The 15,550-nt window shown below is 52.4% G+C and overlaps 1 protein-coding gene across 2 annotated transcripts; it reads left to right on the top strand.

The window, feature by feature from the left end:
* The first annotated feature begins 1,032 nt into the window (after nt 1–1,032).
* Nucleotides 1,033–13,376, top strand: LOC144481701 (uncharacterized). 2 transcript variants are annotated; one of them, XM_078200844.1, is made up of 4 exons: nt 1,033–1,133; nt 3,900–4,013; nt 6,741–6,885; nt 11,800–13,376. In XM_078200844.1, exons 2-4 carry the CDS (start codon nt 3,915–3,917, stop codon nt 12,957–12,959), a joined length of 1,404 nt encoding a protein of 467 aa, XP_078056970.1. In that variant the 5' UTR covers nt 1,033–1,133; nt 3,900–3,914; the 3' UTR covers nt 12,960–13,376. The 2 variants fall into 2 exon arrangements, with proteins under 2 accessions (XP_078056970.1, XP_078056969.1); XM_078200843.1 differs by having other exon boundaries at nt 1,042–1,118.
* Nucleotides 13,377–15,550: the final 2,174 nt, after the last annotated feature.

The following is a 15,550-nucleotide window of genomic DNA, read 5'->3' as shown; positions in this document are numbered from 1 at the left end:
AATGCCCCCCTCCCCCTCCCTCAATGGCCTCCTCCCCCTCCTCCCTCAATGCCCCCTCCCCCCTCAATGCCTCCTCCTCCCCCTTCAATGCCCCCTCCCCCTCCCTCAATGCCTCCCCTCCCTCAATGCCTCCTCCCCCTCCCTCAATGCCTCCTCCTCCCTCAATGCCTCCTCCTCCTCCCTCAATGCCTCCTCCTCCCTCAATGCCTCCTCCTCCCTCAATGCCTCCTCCTCCCTCAATGCCTCCTCCTCCTCCCTCAATGCCTCCTCCTCCCTCAATGCCTCCTCCTCCCTCAATGCCTCCTCCTCCCTCAATGCCTCCTCCTCCTCCCTCAATGCCTCCTCCTCCCTCAATGCCTCCTCCTCCCTCAATGCCTCCTCCTCCCTCAATGGCCCTCCTCCCCCTCCCTCAATGCCTCCTCCTCCCTCAATGCCTCCTCCTCCCTCAATGCCTCCTCCCTCCTCCCTCAATGCCTCCTCCTCCCTCAATGCCTCCTCCTCCCTCAATGCCCCCTCCCCCTCCCTCAATGCCTCCCCCCTCCTCCCTCAATGCCTCCTCCCCCTCCTCCCTCAATGCCCCCTCCCCCTCCTCCCTCAATGCCCCCTCCCCCTCCCTCAATGCCCCCTCCCCCTCCCTCAATGCCCCCTCCCCCCTCCCTCAATGCCTCCTCCCCTCCTCCCTCAATGCCCCCTCCCCCCTCAATGCCTCCTCCTCCCCCCTCAATGCCCCCTCCCCCTCCCTCAATGCCCCCTCCCCCTCCCTCAATGCCCCCTCCCCCTCCCTCAATGCCTCCTCCCCCTCCCTCAATGCCTCCTCCCCCTCCCTCAATGCCTCCTCCCCCTCCCTCAATGCCTCCTCCTCCTCCCTACTATCCTACACCCTAGTGACCTCACCTTGCCTAGCAACAGGGGGGGGACGCGCGCCAACATTGGGCGCGCACGCCCACCCCAGGAACGCGCGCGTCCATCACGTCAGCGCGCAGGCCCCAACCCCCCCCCCCCCCCCAAGGAACGCGTACGCCCCTGAACGTCGGCGCGCACGCAGGCAGGGCGCGCGGGAAGGGCGGGAGATTGCAGAGAGTCCGCCATGAAGCGGCGGCCCGGAGCGGGGGAAAGGGGTCGGTAACTCCGGGGTGAAGAGCCGCTGCGGGCTTTCCTGAGCGGTTTACCTCAGCTTCCCCTCCGCCCCAATCACAGCGACACCGCCCATGGTCCTGTCCCAGCTTTCACCCCCCCCCCCCCCCCCCGGGAGCTCGGAGCTGGACCCGGAGGAGAACCATCCGGGATGGGGAGCTCGGGGAGAGGCCCTTCGGCCCATCGTGTCTGTACTAGCCCCCCTTCACCATGCAAACAGAGTGTCCCCACTCCCCAAATACCGCCCTGTGATTCCCTAACCTGGAGAAGAAGAATCATCTGGAATGAGGAGCTCAGGAAGATGCCCTTCGGCCCATCATGTCTGTACTAGCCCCCCTGCCCCCCCTGAAAGAGTTGTCCCAGTTGGTCCCACTCTTTTCCCCACCGCACTGCTCCGTGATTCCCCCTTTTCCGGTTGGATCCGGACCTTGAAGAGAAGAAGAATCATCCGGAATGAGAAACGAGGAGCTCGGGGAAGAGGCCCTTCGGCCCATCATGCCTGTACTAGCCCCCCTCCGCCCGAAAGAATTGCCCCAATTGGTCCCACTCTTCTCCCTCCGCACCGTCCTGTGATTCCCTTTTCCTCTTGATTCTGGACCCGGAGAAGGAAAAGAATCATCCGGAATGAGAAATGAGGAGCTCAGGAAGAGATCCTTCGGCCCATCATGTCTGTACTAGCTCCGCCCCCCCCCCCCCCCCCCCCCGAAAGACTTGTCCCAGTTGTTCCCGCGTCTTTCCATCTCCGCACCGTCCTGTTATTCTTCTTTCCTTTTGAATCGGGACCTTTGAAGAGAAGAATCATCCAGAATGAGATTGGGAGAGGCTCAGGAGGAGGCCGTTCGGCCCATCATGCCTGTACGAGCGCCCCTCCGCCCGAAAGACTTGTCCCAGTTGGTCCCACTCTTCTCCCTCCGCACCATCCTGTGATTCTCTTTTCCTCTTGATTCTGGACCAGGAGAAGGAAAAGAATCATCCGGAATGAGAAATGAGGAGCTCAGGAAGAGACCCTTTGGCCCATCATGTCTGTACTAGCTCCCCTCCCCCTGAAAGATTTGTCCCAGTTGGTCCCACGTCTTTCCATCTCCGCACCGCCCTGTGATTCACCATTCCTTTTGAATCAGGACCTTGACGAAAAGAAGAATCATCCAGAATAAGAATGGAAGAGCTCAGGAAGAGGCCATTTGGCCCATCATGCCTGTACTAGCTCTCCAACCCCCACTCCAAACCACCCATCCGAAAGTGTCGTCCCACTCTTTTCCCCCTCCACACTGCTCCGTGATTCTCTTTTCCGGTTGGATCCGGACCTTGACGAGAAGAAGAATCATCCCGAATGAGATTGGAAGAGCTCAGGAAGAGGCCATTTGGCCCATCATGCCTGTAACAGCCCCCCCCCCCACCCTCCGAAAGAGTTGTTCCCAATAGATCCCATTATTTTCTCCCTCCACCCTGTGATTCTCCTTTCTTTTTGAATCTGGACCTTGAGGTGAAGAAAAATAATCTGGAGTGAGAATTGAAGAGGCCAATCGGCCCATCATACCTGTACTAGCCCTCCCTTTGAAAAGGTTGTCCCAATTGGTCTCCCCGCTGCCGCCCTGTGATTTTTCTTTCTTTTCCTTTCGAGTGTTTATCCAATTCCCCCTTTTTTTTGATAGTTCCTCTTGAATCGGCTTCCACCAGATCGCCGCGTTTCTGGAAATAAAATTTTCCCCGTCTCCCCTACCCTCCTCTGATCCTTTTCCTGACCCTCCTGCTTCTGGAAAGGGTTTCTCCTTATTTCTTGCCCCTCACCACATTCGAACGCCTCTATTTAAACTCTGCCGGAGTTTTACAGTGGAGGCCCTTCGGCCCATTGTATCTGCCACCCAACACCTATCCATTCTATACAAGGGCAACAATCTTAGCCTTTCCTCTTCACTGAAGTGACTCGTCTCTGGGACTGTTTCAATATTTACCCCCAAATTATTTATGTATAACTTTTACAGATGCACCTCAGGAAGCGTTCCACCCAGAAGGGGGTGAGAATTGTATCAGCCAGGATTGAATCACGGAGCAGACTCGATGGGCTGAATGGCCTAACTCTGCTCCTAAATCTTATGGATCACAGCTTGGTATGGGCTCCTGCTCTGTCCAAGACCGCAAGAAACTACAAAGGGTCATGAATGAAGCCCAGTCCCATCACGCAAACCAGTCTCCCATCCATTGACTCTGTCTACACTTCCCGCTGCCTCGGGGAAAAGCAGCCAGCATAATTAACGACCCCACGCACCCCGGAAAGAATGCTTTCTACGGTGCATCTGTAAAAGCTTGTGGGAGTCGTAGCTGACGTGCCAAAGAGGATAGAGCTCTTGGGGCTAAAGGGATATGGGAGGGAAGGGGGGGGGGGGTCAGGATATTATTGAATTTGATGATCAAAATGGAGGAGCAGGTTCGACGGGCTGAATGGCCTACTCCTGCTCCTATTTTCTATGGTTCTCGCCTCAATCCAATCCTTCACCTTCTCCCCCGACTCCCAACACAAACCCTCACTCTCTCCATCCTAAAATTGTCATATATTCTGTTGGATAATGTGTGCGTAACGTTGAGTGAAAAGGGGATTGGGCGAGGGTTCCGGTGCGGCCACTGACGCTCGTGCTATTCACAAATTATGTTGGGCTCGCCAGATGAAGGAGCAGCGCTCCGAAAGCTCGTGATCCCATCACCGAACATTGCGCGGTCCAACTGCAGTGACTTATTTGTGTGGTTTTTTTTTGTCTTGCCTTGCCCAGTTTCGATCCTACGAAATGTCATCAACGAAACGCAAGAGGAAATTGGGAAGCCCGAAGGTGGAGGAATGCGGGATTTGGTTAGACACAAGGAAGCTAAAGAGGAGCAAAATGGAGGTCAGTGTCCTTGGGATTGGCGTTGCTTTGTTTTGAGAAACAATTCCAAAATGCAAGTCTTGATTTTTTTTCTCCCCATCTCTCCGAAGACGTTCGCCCTTGCTGCTATTGTTTCAAACACCCTCGGTTTTCTTGTTTGTCCAAGTGGCCATTTCCCCGTGACAATCCCCAGCAGTGATCCGTGAGATGACACTTGAACGATCCCATCACGCCCGCCCTCCGTGCTTGCTGACGGACGTGGCTCCCAGTCCAGCGTAGAATCCCACCACTGCAGAAGGAGGCCGTTCGGCCCAGCGGGTCTGTACTGACTCCCTGACACAGTATCTTACCCAGGCCCCCTCCCCCCATCCTATCCCCGTAACGGCCACACATTTAACGTGGCTAATCTATCTAACCTACACATTTTGGGACACTAAGGGGCAATTTATAACGGCCAATCCACTTAACCTGCACATCTTTGGACACTAAAGGGCAATTTAGCATGGCCAATCCACCTAACCTGCACAACTTTGGACACTAAGGGGCAATTTAGCATGGCCAATCCACCTAACCTGCACATCTTTGGGCACTAAGGGGCAATTTAGCATGGCCAATCCCTCTAACCAGCGCATCTTTGGAGTGTTGGAGGAAACCAGAGCACCCGGAGGAAACCCACGCAGACACGGGGAGAACGTGCAAACTTTGCACAGACAGTGACCCAAGCTGGGAATCGAACAAGGGCCCCTGGCGCTGTGAGGCAGCGGTGCTAACCCACTGTGCTGCCCTTAGCAAAACCTTGTATTTTAAAAAATTCCATTCTTGTTCTCATTCTCTCTCCATTTCTTTGCTTCCCCTCTCCTTAAGGGGTTAAAATCTGCCTCTTTGCCAAGCGTTTGGTCACCTGTCCAAAATCACCTTGTGGTGGCACAGTGGTTGGCACTGCTGCCTCACAGCACCAAAGGGACCCGGGTTCAATTCTGGCCTCAGGTGACTGCGTGGAGTTTGCACATTCTCCCCGTGTCTGCATGGGTTTCCTCCGGGCGCTCCGGTTTCCTCCCACACTTCAAAGATGTGCGGGTTAGGTTGATTGGCCGTGCTAAGTTGACCCTAGTCTTTGGGGTGGGGGGGGCGATTAGTAGGGTCAATATGTGGGGTTACGGGAATAGGACGTCAGTGCAAACTCGATGGGCCGAATGACCTTCTGTACTATAGGGATTCTATGATTCTGTGTGGCTCGGTGCCGAACTTGTGTCTGATTGTCACTCCTGTGGAGGTCCTGGGGACATTTGACCCTGAAAAGTTGCTCCAAAAGTTGTCACCACTCAATGGGGTGCCTGTATTGTGAAATTATTCTTTCTATTATTGAAGTATTTGGATTGTTTGGTTATTAGAGTAACTGAGGATACATTTAGTGAACAACTAGTCATTGGTAAACACAGCCCAGTTCCAGAGTGCAGGCCAACCTGGTGACTGCTGATTCACTCCCGTGTAAAACCGCACCAGATCTTCACCCATTTCTGTACATTACGGATTTGTACTTGAAACAAAAAGGGCTTTGACGATTTCATTACAGAGAGTAAGCAGGAAACACTCCTGCCTGATCAGGATGGCACAGTGGTCAGCTCTGCTGCCCCACAGCGCCAGGGACCCGGGTTCGATTCCAGTCTTGTCTGTGTGGAGTCTGCACGTTCGCCGTGTGTCTGCGTGGGCTTCCTCTGGGTGCTCTGGTTTCCTCTGGGTGCTCTGGTTTCCTCTGGGTGCTCTGGTTTCCTCTGGGTGCTCTGGTTTCCTCTGGGTGCTCTGGTTTCCTCTGGGTGCTCTGGTTTCCTCTGGGTGCTCTGGTTTCCTCTGGGTGCTCTGGTTTCCTCTGGGTGCTCTGGTTTCCTCTGGGTGCTCTGGTTTCCTCTGGGTGCTCTGGTTTCCTCTGGGTGCTCCGGTTTTCTCTGGGTGCTCCGGTTTCCTCTGGGTGCTCCGGTTTCCTCTGGGTGCTCCGGTTTCCTCTGGGTGCTCCGGTTTCCTCTGGGTGCTCCGGTTTCCTCTGGGTGCTCCGGTTTCCTCTGGGTGCTCCGGTTTCCTCTGGGTGCTCCGGTTTCCTCTGGGTGCTCCGGTTTCCTCTGGGTGCTCCGGTTTCCTCTGGGTGCTCCGGTTTCCTCTGGGTGCTCTGGTTTCCTCTGGGTGCTCTGGTTTCCTCTGGGTGCTCTGGTTTCCTCTGGGTGCTCTGGTTTCCTCTGGGTGCTCCGGTTTCCTCTGGGTGCTCCGGTTTCCTTGGGTGCTCTGGTTTCCTCTGGGTGCTCCGGTTTCCTCCCATAGATGTGCAGGTTAGGTGGATTGGCCATGCTAAATTGCCCCTTAGTGTCCAAAGATGTGCAGGTTAGGAGGATTGGCCATGGCGAATGTGTGGGGTTACGGGGATAACGTGGGGGAGAGGGCCTGGGTGAGACACTGCATCGGACAGTCGGTGCACTCTCGATGGGTCGAATGGCCTCCTTCCGCAATGCAGGGCTTCTATGATTGAAAGATCCTGTTGGCGGGAAATGTCGGGCAGCGAAAATCTCCATTTACGTAGGTGGAACCGGAAAATTCCAACCGCGGTGTCTGGAGTTTTCCAGAATATTCCGGCTGGGGCCTAACCAGTGATGCAGATTAGAGCGTTCAAACATATTCCCATTTTATCGTTTCCGGCTTTCAGTTCCTGCGGATGACAAGTTATTCCTGACTTTCGCTATTTTTTTACATTTTGTTTTTCAGCCCCCTTCCATTTCTAGACTGCTGGGCCCTCTATCCAGAAGGAACTACAACATTGACGTGGCTGTAAATTTCACACAGACGAGGGCTCCCCAGCGGTGCGTCAGACAGACGACCGTCTCTTCCTTCTTCCTTCCAACGTCCACAGGTACAGTAACCTTGCTTTGCTTTGCTTCGTGGACACAGCAGTGGGATAACACCAATTCCAAACACAGTTGAAAACGCTCAGGTGCAGGAACTGTCTTTGAACTCGACAACTCCCTCTAACTGAGTTACGGTGGTTCATAGAATCCCTACGGTGCAGAGACAGGCAATTCGGCCCATCAAGCCTGCACTTCCATCTGGGCCCGATCCCCACAATGCTAGTATTTACCTTGCTAGTCCCCCTGACACTAAGGGGCAATTTAGCATGGCCAATCCCCCTAACCTGCACATCTTTGGACACTAAGGGGCAATTTAGCATGGCCAATCCACCTAACCGACACATCTTTGGACAGTAAGGAGCAATTTAGCATGGCCAATCCACCTAACCGACACATCTTTAGACACTAAGGGGCAATTTAGCACGGCCAATCCACCTAACCGACACATCTTTGGACAGTAAGGAGCAATTTAGCATGGCCATTCCCCCTAACCTACACATCTTTGGACACTAAGGGGCAATTTAGCACGGCCAATCCACCTAACCTACACATCTTTGGACACTAAGGGGCAATTTAGCATGGCCAATCCACCTAACCTACACATCTTTGGACACTAAGGGGCAATTTAGCATGGCCAATCCACCTAACCTGCACATCTTTGGACACTAAGGGGCAACCTGATCCGCCACTTAACGTGATCATGGCTTGTCTCTTTTTCAAATTCCACAATCCAACCTATTCCTAATAATCTTTGATTCCTGTGCCTGACAAGAATCTTATTTACCTCCTCCACCACAGCACAGTGGCATCGCTGCCTCATAGCACCCAGAAACCTGAGTTCGATTCTGGCCTCAGGTCACTGTCTGTGTGGAGTTTGCACGTTCTCCCTGTGTCTGCGTGGGTTTCCTCCGGGTGCTCCGGTTTCCTCCCACACTCCAAAGATGTAGGTTAGGGGTATTGGCCGTGCTAAATTGCCCCTTAGTGTCCAAAGATGTGCAGGTCAGGTGGATTGGCCATGCTAAATTGTCCCTTAGTGTCCAAAGATGTACAGGTTAGGGGGATTGGCCATGCTAAATTGCCCCTTAGTGTCCAAAGATGTGCAGGTTCGGTGGATTGGCCATGCTAAATTGCCCCTTAGTGTCCAAAGATGTGCAGGTTAGGTGGATTGGCCATGGTAAATTGCCCCTTAGTGTCCAAAGATGTACAGGTTAGGGGGATTAGCCATGCTAAATTGCCCCTTAGTGTCCAAAGATGTGCAGGTTTGGTGGATTGGCCATGCTAAATTGCCCCTTAGTGTCCAAAGATGTGCAGGTTCGGTGGATTGGCCATGCTAAATTGCCCTTAGTGTCCAAAGATGTGCAGGCGAGGTTGATTGGCCATGCTAAATTGCCCCTTAGTATCCAAAGATGTGTAGGTTAGGTGGATTGGCCATGCTAAATTGCCCTTAGTATCCAAAGATGTGTAGGTTAGGTGGATTGGCCATGCTAAATTGCCCTTAGTATCCAAAGATGTGTAGGTTAGGTGGATTGGCCATGCTAAATTGCCCTTAGTGTCCAAAGATGTGTAGGTGAGGTGGATTGGCCATGCTAAATTGCCCTTAGTGTCCAAAGGTGTGTAGGTTAGGGGGATTGGCCGTGCTAAATTGTCCCTTCGTGTCCAAAGATGTGCAGGCGAGGTGGATTGGCCATGCTAAATTGCCCCTTAGTATCCAAAGATGTGTAGGTTAGGTGGATTGGCCATGCTAAATTGCCCTTAGTATCCAAAGGTGTGTAGGTTAGGGGGATTGGCCATGCTAAATTGCCCCTTAGTGTCCAAAGATGTGCAGGTTAGGGGGATTGGCCATGCTAAATTGCCCCTTAGTGTCCAAAGATGTGCAGGTTAGGGGGATTGGCCATGCTAAATTGTCCCTTAGTGTCCAAAGATGTGTAGGTTAGGGGGATTGGCCATGCTAAATTGCCCTTAGTATCCAAAGGTGTGTAGGTTAGGGGGATTGGCCATGCTAAATTGCCCCTTAGTGTCCAAAGATGTGCAGGTTAGGGGGATTGGCAGGGTAAATGTGTGGGATTGGGCCTGGTTATGACTCTCTGTCGGAGAGTCGGTACAGACTCGATGGGCCGATTGGCCTCTTTCTACACTGTAGGAATTCTGTGAAAAATATCCACCAATTCCTACAGATGTACTTTATCCGTGAAATTAATTTAAGTGCGTTTCGTAACAGTTCAAAGTCGACTTTCCACCAAAGTGTAAACCCGATCCGTTTCTCTCAGTGCAGTGTGTGCTGCCACGCTTGTAATCGCAACTTCTGTTTTCAATATCTATGTTGTACCAAATGTACAGCACGAGGGGTTTTCCATGCTGACCAACCCCTCTTCGTACTAGGCTGGGAGGGCAACAGGCGCTGGCCTTTCCCCGCCGAGCCTTTTCAGCGACGTCCCAAGCTTCAGTGCATCCTTCAGCATGTAGTCCTGGACTAGACCAAACAACCGTTAACATAAATGAGTTACTTCCCCTGCCGGGGTTCCTCCTTTTTGGGGTCTGGCCACAGTAACGATGATAACGAAGCTTCAATGCTTGTTGGGATGGTGACGCAAGGCCAGTTAAGAGTCCAGATGTTGAGGGAGGTTTCTGAGAATTAATAGCACCAAATAAATCCCGAACAAGTGACTACTTGGAAACAGAGAGGATAGAAGCAGGAGGAGGCCATTTGGCCCTTCGAGCCTGCTGCACCATTCATCACCATCATCCAACTCAATAGCCTCATCCTGCTTTCTCCCCATAACCTTTGATCCCATTCCCCCCCCAGTGCGATATCCAGCCGCCTCTTGAATACATTCAATGTTTTGGCATCAACTACTTCCTGTGGGAATGAATTCCACCGGCTCACCACTCTCTGGGTGAAGAAATGTCTCCTCACCTCTGTCCTAAATGGTCTACCCCGAATCCTCAGACTGTAACCCCTGGTTCTGGACTCCCGCCACCATCGGGAACGTCCTCCCTGCATCTACCCTGTCTCGTCCTGTTAGAATTTTATAAGTCTCTATGAGATTCCCCCCCTCATTCGTCTGAACTCCAGTGAAAACAATCCTAACCTGGTCACTCTCTCCTCATACATCAGTCCCGCCATCCCCGGAATCAGCCTGGTAAACTTTCGCTGCACTCCCCCGAGAGCAAGGACATCCTCCCTCAGAAATGGAGACCAAAACTGCACTTGGATGAGGATAAGTTATCAAGGCCACAATAATTAGAGAAAAGGAGTGGCTTTTATTTTTCCCTCTCGTTGATGCTTTGAAATGTAATGTCTGAGGTGTGGTGTATTTGTGCCAGTGGAATATATCTTTGTCTCTTTACCCAGGGAGTGGGGAGAATGTGGGACTCGCTCCCATGGGGGAGTGGGGAGAATGTGGGACTCGCTCCCAAGGGGAGTGGGGGAGAATGTGGGACTCTCTCCCACGGGGGAGTGGGGAGAATGTGGGACTCGCTCCCACGGGGGAGTGGGGAGAATGTGGGACTGGCTCCCACAGGGAGTGGGGAGAATGTGGGACTCGCTCCCACGGGGAGTGGGGAGAATGTGGGACTCGCTCCCACGGGGAGTGGGGAGAATGTGGGACTCGCTCTCACGGGGGAGTGGGGAGAATGTGGGACTCGCTCCCACGGGGAGTGGGGAGAATGTGGGACTCGCTCCCACGGGGAATGGACGAGGTGAATAGCAGCGAGACATATATGGGGGGTTGCAGGATAAACACACAAGGAAGAAAGGGACAGAAGGATGTGCTGATAGGGTGAGATGGAGCGGGGATGGGAGGAGGCTGGTGTGGGGCAGAAACACCAGCACGGAGCAGATGGGCCGATTGGCCTGTTTCTGTGCAATCCTGTCCTGTATATTTACAGTAAGAAGCCTCACATCACCAGGTTAAAGTCCAACAGGTTTATTTGGTAGCACGAGCTTTCGGAGCGCTGCTCCCTCATCAGGCGAACATAGAACATTACAGTGCAGTACAGGCCCTTCGGCCCTCGATGTTGCGCCGACCAGTGAAACCAATCTAAAGCCCCTCTAATCTACACTATTCCAATATCATCCATATGTTTATCCAATAACCATTTGAATGCTCTTAATGTTGACGAGTCCACCACTGCTGCAGGCAGGGCATTCCACGCCCTTACTACTCTCTGAGTAAAGAACCTACCTCTAACATCTGTCCTATATCTCTCACCCCTCAATTTAAAGCTATGTCCCCTCGTGCTAGCCATCACCATCCGAGGAAAAAGGCTCTCACTATCCACCCTATCTAATCCTCTGATCATCTTGCATGCCTCTATTAAGTCACCTCTTAACCTTCTTTTCTCTAACAGAAACAACCTCAAGTCCCTCAGCCCTTCCTCATACGATTTTCCCACCATACCAGGCAACATCCTGGTAAATCTCCTCTGCACCCTTTCCAACACTTCCACATCTTTCCTATAATACGGCGACCAGAACTGTACGCAATACTCCAAATGCGGCCGCACCAGAGTTTTGTACAGTTGCAGCATGAGTGAAGAGTTCTGTTCACAAACCGGGCATATATATAGACACAAATACAATTTACAAGATAATGGTTGGAATGCGAGTCTTTACAGGTAATCAAGTCTTTACAGGTACAGACAATGTGAGTGGAGAGAGGGTTAAGCACAGGTTAAAGAGATGTGTATTGTCTCCAGCCAGGACAGTTCGTGAGATTTTGTAAGCCCAGCTAAGTCGTGGGGGGGTTACAGATAGTGTGACATGAACCCAAGATCCCGGTTGAGGCCGTCCTCGTGTGTGCGGAACTTGGCTATCAGTCTCTGCTCAGCGATGCATTTAAGCAGGTTGGGCAGTGCGGAGCAATGACTTAAAATAGAAATGAAAACCCAAGTTCCTGTTTCCCATTTATTCTTCACAGGTAAACTTACAAAACCGTCACGTACATCGAGCCTGGGCGCTGCCTCAGCAGATTCTGGTCGTAGTGTCATTGGGAGGGAGCTGTGTGATAGTCCGACCCAGCTGGCCATTGAGACTGATTTCCGCAGCGATGCCCTTGGTTCTAACACTCTTGTAAACCAGCAGGAGAGGTCGCCAGCCAGTTTGGAATGTGGTAGCTCGGAAGAGAGGGAACTTCTCTGTGGGGCAGCACGGGGCAACACGACCCGAACTCTGAATGGTCAGAGTTCCCAGGTCATCGAGCAAAGGCAGCATCTCTATCTCAGAGGCGGCGCCAGCGCCAATATTGTGGCGCGCGAGCTGGTATCTGCACGGGGTAGTGCGGACGAATCGACTGCCTCTGCTGGCGTTCCGAATGTCCCCCCCGGCAACTTAACCCAGCCGGATTTCAGTCAGGATTCGCAAGGGAACCGTGTCATCTCGCACAGGAAGGCGACGGGGTCTCCTCCTCCTGCGGCGGACGAGGGGGCTCCTGCCGCGGGAGGGGATTCAGACAGCTGGCTGCCTGCCGGGTCGGTGGCTCTGTGCACGCAGGGTTTCGAAGCAGGGCTGTGTGGCCCCCTGGCCTCCACGCCGCGAACCGCAAACCAGGAAAGGGGGCTGTGGAAAAGCCAGGTGCCGGCGGCAGCGCCTTCGCCCAGGAAACTCAACTCGGTACGGGGCAGAGGTTCCTCCGCAGGGAACAAGGAAAATGTCTTTGCGTGCCCGGCACACCTGAGCCCAGCCTCGTCGAAAGGACCTCCGGGGTCACAAGGAACCACGCCGCTCCTGTGTCGTCAGAATTTCCCCCACGCTGCCGGAGCGCCGGCTTTTAAACGGCCTTGCGGCGACCGGAACACGTTGTCGCTTTTATTCAGCCAGGACTCGCAGGGAAACAGGGTTATCTCGCACCGGCACCCAGACAGCAGGCGGGGGGTGGCCCTCCCCGACAGCTGGAACCTTCCATTGCCTTGCTGCCCCAATATCCCGAACGGGGACAAAGGCTGCGGTGTGCCTCCAAATGTGAAGCTGTCTCATTCGGACCTTGCTGCGGGGTCCGAACATGAAGACACGCCCTGTCCGCGAGCAGATTCACTGTTTACACAAGATTCCGAAGGCTATGTGGTAATCAAACACCATTAAAGGTCAGTTAGAGGGTGCGGCACTGCGGGTTAGCACTGCTGCCTCACGGCGCCAGGGACCAGGGTTCGATTCCCGGCTTGGGCCACTGTCTGTGCGGAGTTTGCACGTTCTCCCCGTGTCTGCGTGGGTTTCCTCCGGGCGCTCCGGTTTCCTCCCACAGTCCGAAAGACGTGCTGGTTAGTTTGCATTGGGCCGTGCTAAATTCTCCCTCAGTGTTACCTGAACACTGAGAGGCGCCGGAGTGTGGGCGACTGGGGGATTTTTCACACTAATCTCGTTGCAGTGTTAATGTTGGCCTACTCGTGACACTAATAACTTTAATCGACTGTCGTTTTTGTTTGGCGTCACTGTTACCGCCTTCTGGTCCTGTGAGGGAAATGAAAAGATATTACAAAAATAATAAAGATTTTTCTAATCAAACAAAAAAAAATTTACTCAACGTGTGAATTGTGTGAAACTCGTCAAAACGGGCAAACTCTGTGCGGAGTCTGTACGTTCTCTCCTGTGTCTGCGTGGGTTTCCTCCGGGTGCTCCGGTTTCCTCCCACAGTCCGAAAGACGTGCTGGTTAGATGCATTGGTCTGTGCTAAATTCTCCCTCTGATGCATTTTGGAAGAAATAATGTAGGGAGGAGTTATGCAATAAATGGCAGAGCCATCAAGAGTATAGAAACACAGAGGGACCTAGGTGTGCAAGTCCACAAATCCTTGAAGGTGGCAACACAGGTGGAGAAGGTGGTGAAGAAGGCATATGGTCTGCCTTTATAGGACGGGGTATAGAGTATAAAAGCTGGAGTCTGATGATGCAGCTGTATAGAACGCTGGTTAGGCCACATTTGGAGTACTGCGTTCAGTTCTGGTCGCCGCACTACCAGAAGGACGTGGAGGCTTTAGAGAGAGTGCAGAGAAGGTTTACCAGGATGTTGCCTGGTATGGAGGGTCTTAGCTATGAGGAGAGATTGGGTAAACTGGGCTTGTTCTCCCTGGAAAGACGGAGAATGAGGGGAGATCTAATAGAGGTGTACAAGATTATGAAGGGGATAGATAGGGTGAACGGTGGGAAGCTTTTTCCCAGATCAGAAGTGCTGATCACGAGGGGCCACGGGCTCAAGGTGAGAGGGGCGAGGTATAACTCCGATATTAGAGGGATGTTTTTTACACAGAGAGTGGTGGGGGCCTGGAATGCGCTGCCAAGTAGGGTGGTGGAGGCAGGCACGCTGACATCGTTTAAGACTTACCTGGATAGTCACATGAGCAGCCTGGGAATGGAGGGATACAAACGATTGGTCTAGTTGGACCAAGGAGCGGCACAGGCTTGGAGGGCCGAAGGGCCTGTTTCCTGTGCTGTACTGTTCTTTATTTTTTGTACCCGAACAGGCGCTGGAGTGTGACGACTAGGGGATTTTCACAGTAACCGCGTTGCAGTGTTGCAACCAAGTGTTTTTCTGCCGTTTCGCAGACACTCCAGTTTAAAATTGGGGATTACTGCGACAAATAGATCCGTACAGGGTGCAGAATCGCAGGGACATCTGCTTAACTCTACTTGCCTCCCCTTTCAGGAGACTACAGCACGTCATTCAGGCTGACATTTCCCCGGGCCAGTACTGAGGCGATGGCCTATCGCTAGGCTATTAATCCAGGAACTCAGGTTGATGCCCTGGGGATCCCCTGCCACAAGCAGATGGTGGAATTTGAATTCAATTTTTTTAAAATCTGGAATTAAGAATCTACTGATGACCATGAAAGCATTGTCAGAAAAACCCATCAGGTTCACTAATGTCCTTTTAGGGAAGGAAATCTGCCATCCTTACCTGGTCTGGCCTACATGTGATTCCAGAGGGCTCCGTAAATGTGAGGATCCATTTTGGCAGGAATAACAGCAAAATGGACTATTATTTAAATGGTAAAAAATTGCAGCATGCTGCTGTGCAGAGGGACCTGGGTGTCCTTGTGCAGGAATCTCAAGGAGTTGGTTTGCAGGTGCAGCAGCTAATTAAGAAGGCAAATGGAATTTTGTCCTTCATTGCGAGAGGGATGGAGTTTAAAAACAGCGAGGTTATGTTGCAGCTGTATAAGGTGCTGGTGAGGCCACATCTGGAGTACTGTGTACAGTTTTGGTCCCTTTGAGAAAGGATATACTGGCACTGGAGGGGGTGCAGAGGAGATTCACTAGGTTGATTCCGGAGTTGAGAGGGTTGGCTTATGAGGAGAGACTGAGTAGACTGGGGTTACGCTCATTGGAATTCAGGAGAATGAGGGGAGATCTTATCGAAACATATAAGATTATGAAGGGAATAGAAAAGATAGAAGCAGGGAAGTTGTTTCCACTGGCGGATGAAACTAGAACTAGGGGGCATGGCCTCAAAATAAGGGGGAGCAGATTTAGGACTGAGTTGAGGAACTTCTTCACATAAAGGGTTGTGAATCTGTGGAATTCCCTGCCCAGTGAAGCAGTTGAGGCCACCTCATTGAATGTTTTTAAGGCAAGGATAGATAGATTTTTGAACAGTTAAGGAATGAAGGGTTATGGTGAGCGGGCGGGTAAGAGGAACTGAGTCCATGAAAAGATCAGCCATGATCTTATTGAATGGCG

This window comes from Mustelus asterias, chromosome 31, assembly GCF_964213995.1.
Source record: "Mustelus asterias chromosome 31, sMusAst1.hap1.1, whole genome shotgun sequence".
NCBI lineage: Eukaryota > Metazoa > Chordata > Chondrichthyes > Carcharhiniformes > Triakidae > Mustelus > Mustelus asterias.
This window is presented reverse-complemented; position numbering and strand designations above follow the sequence as displayed.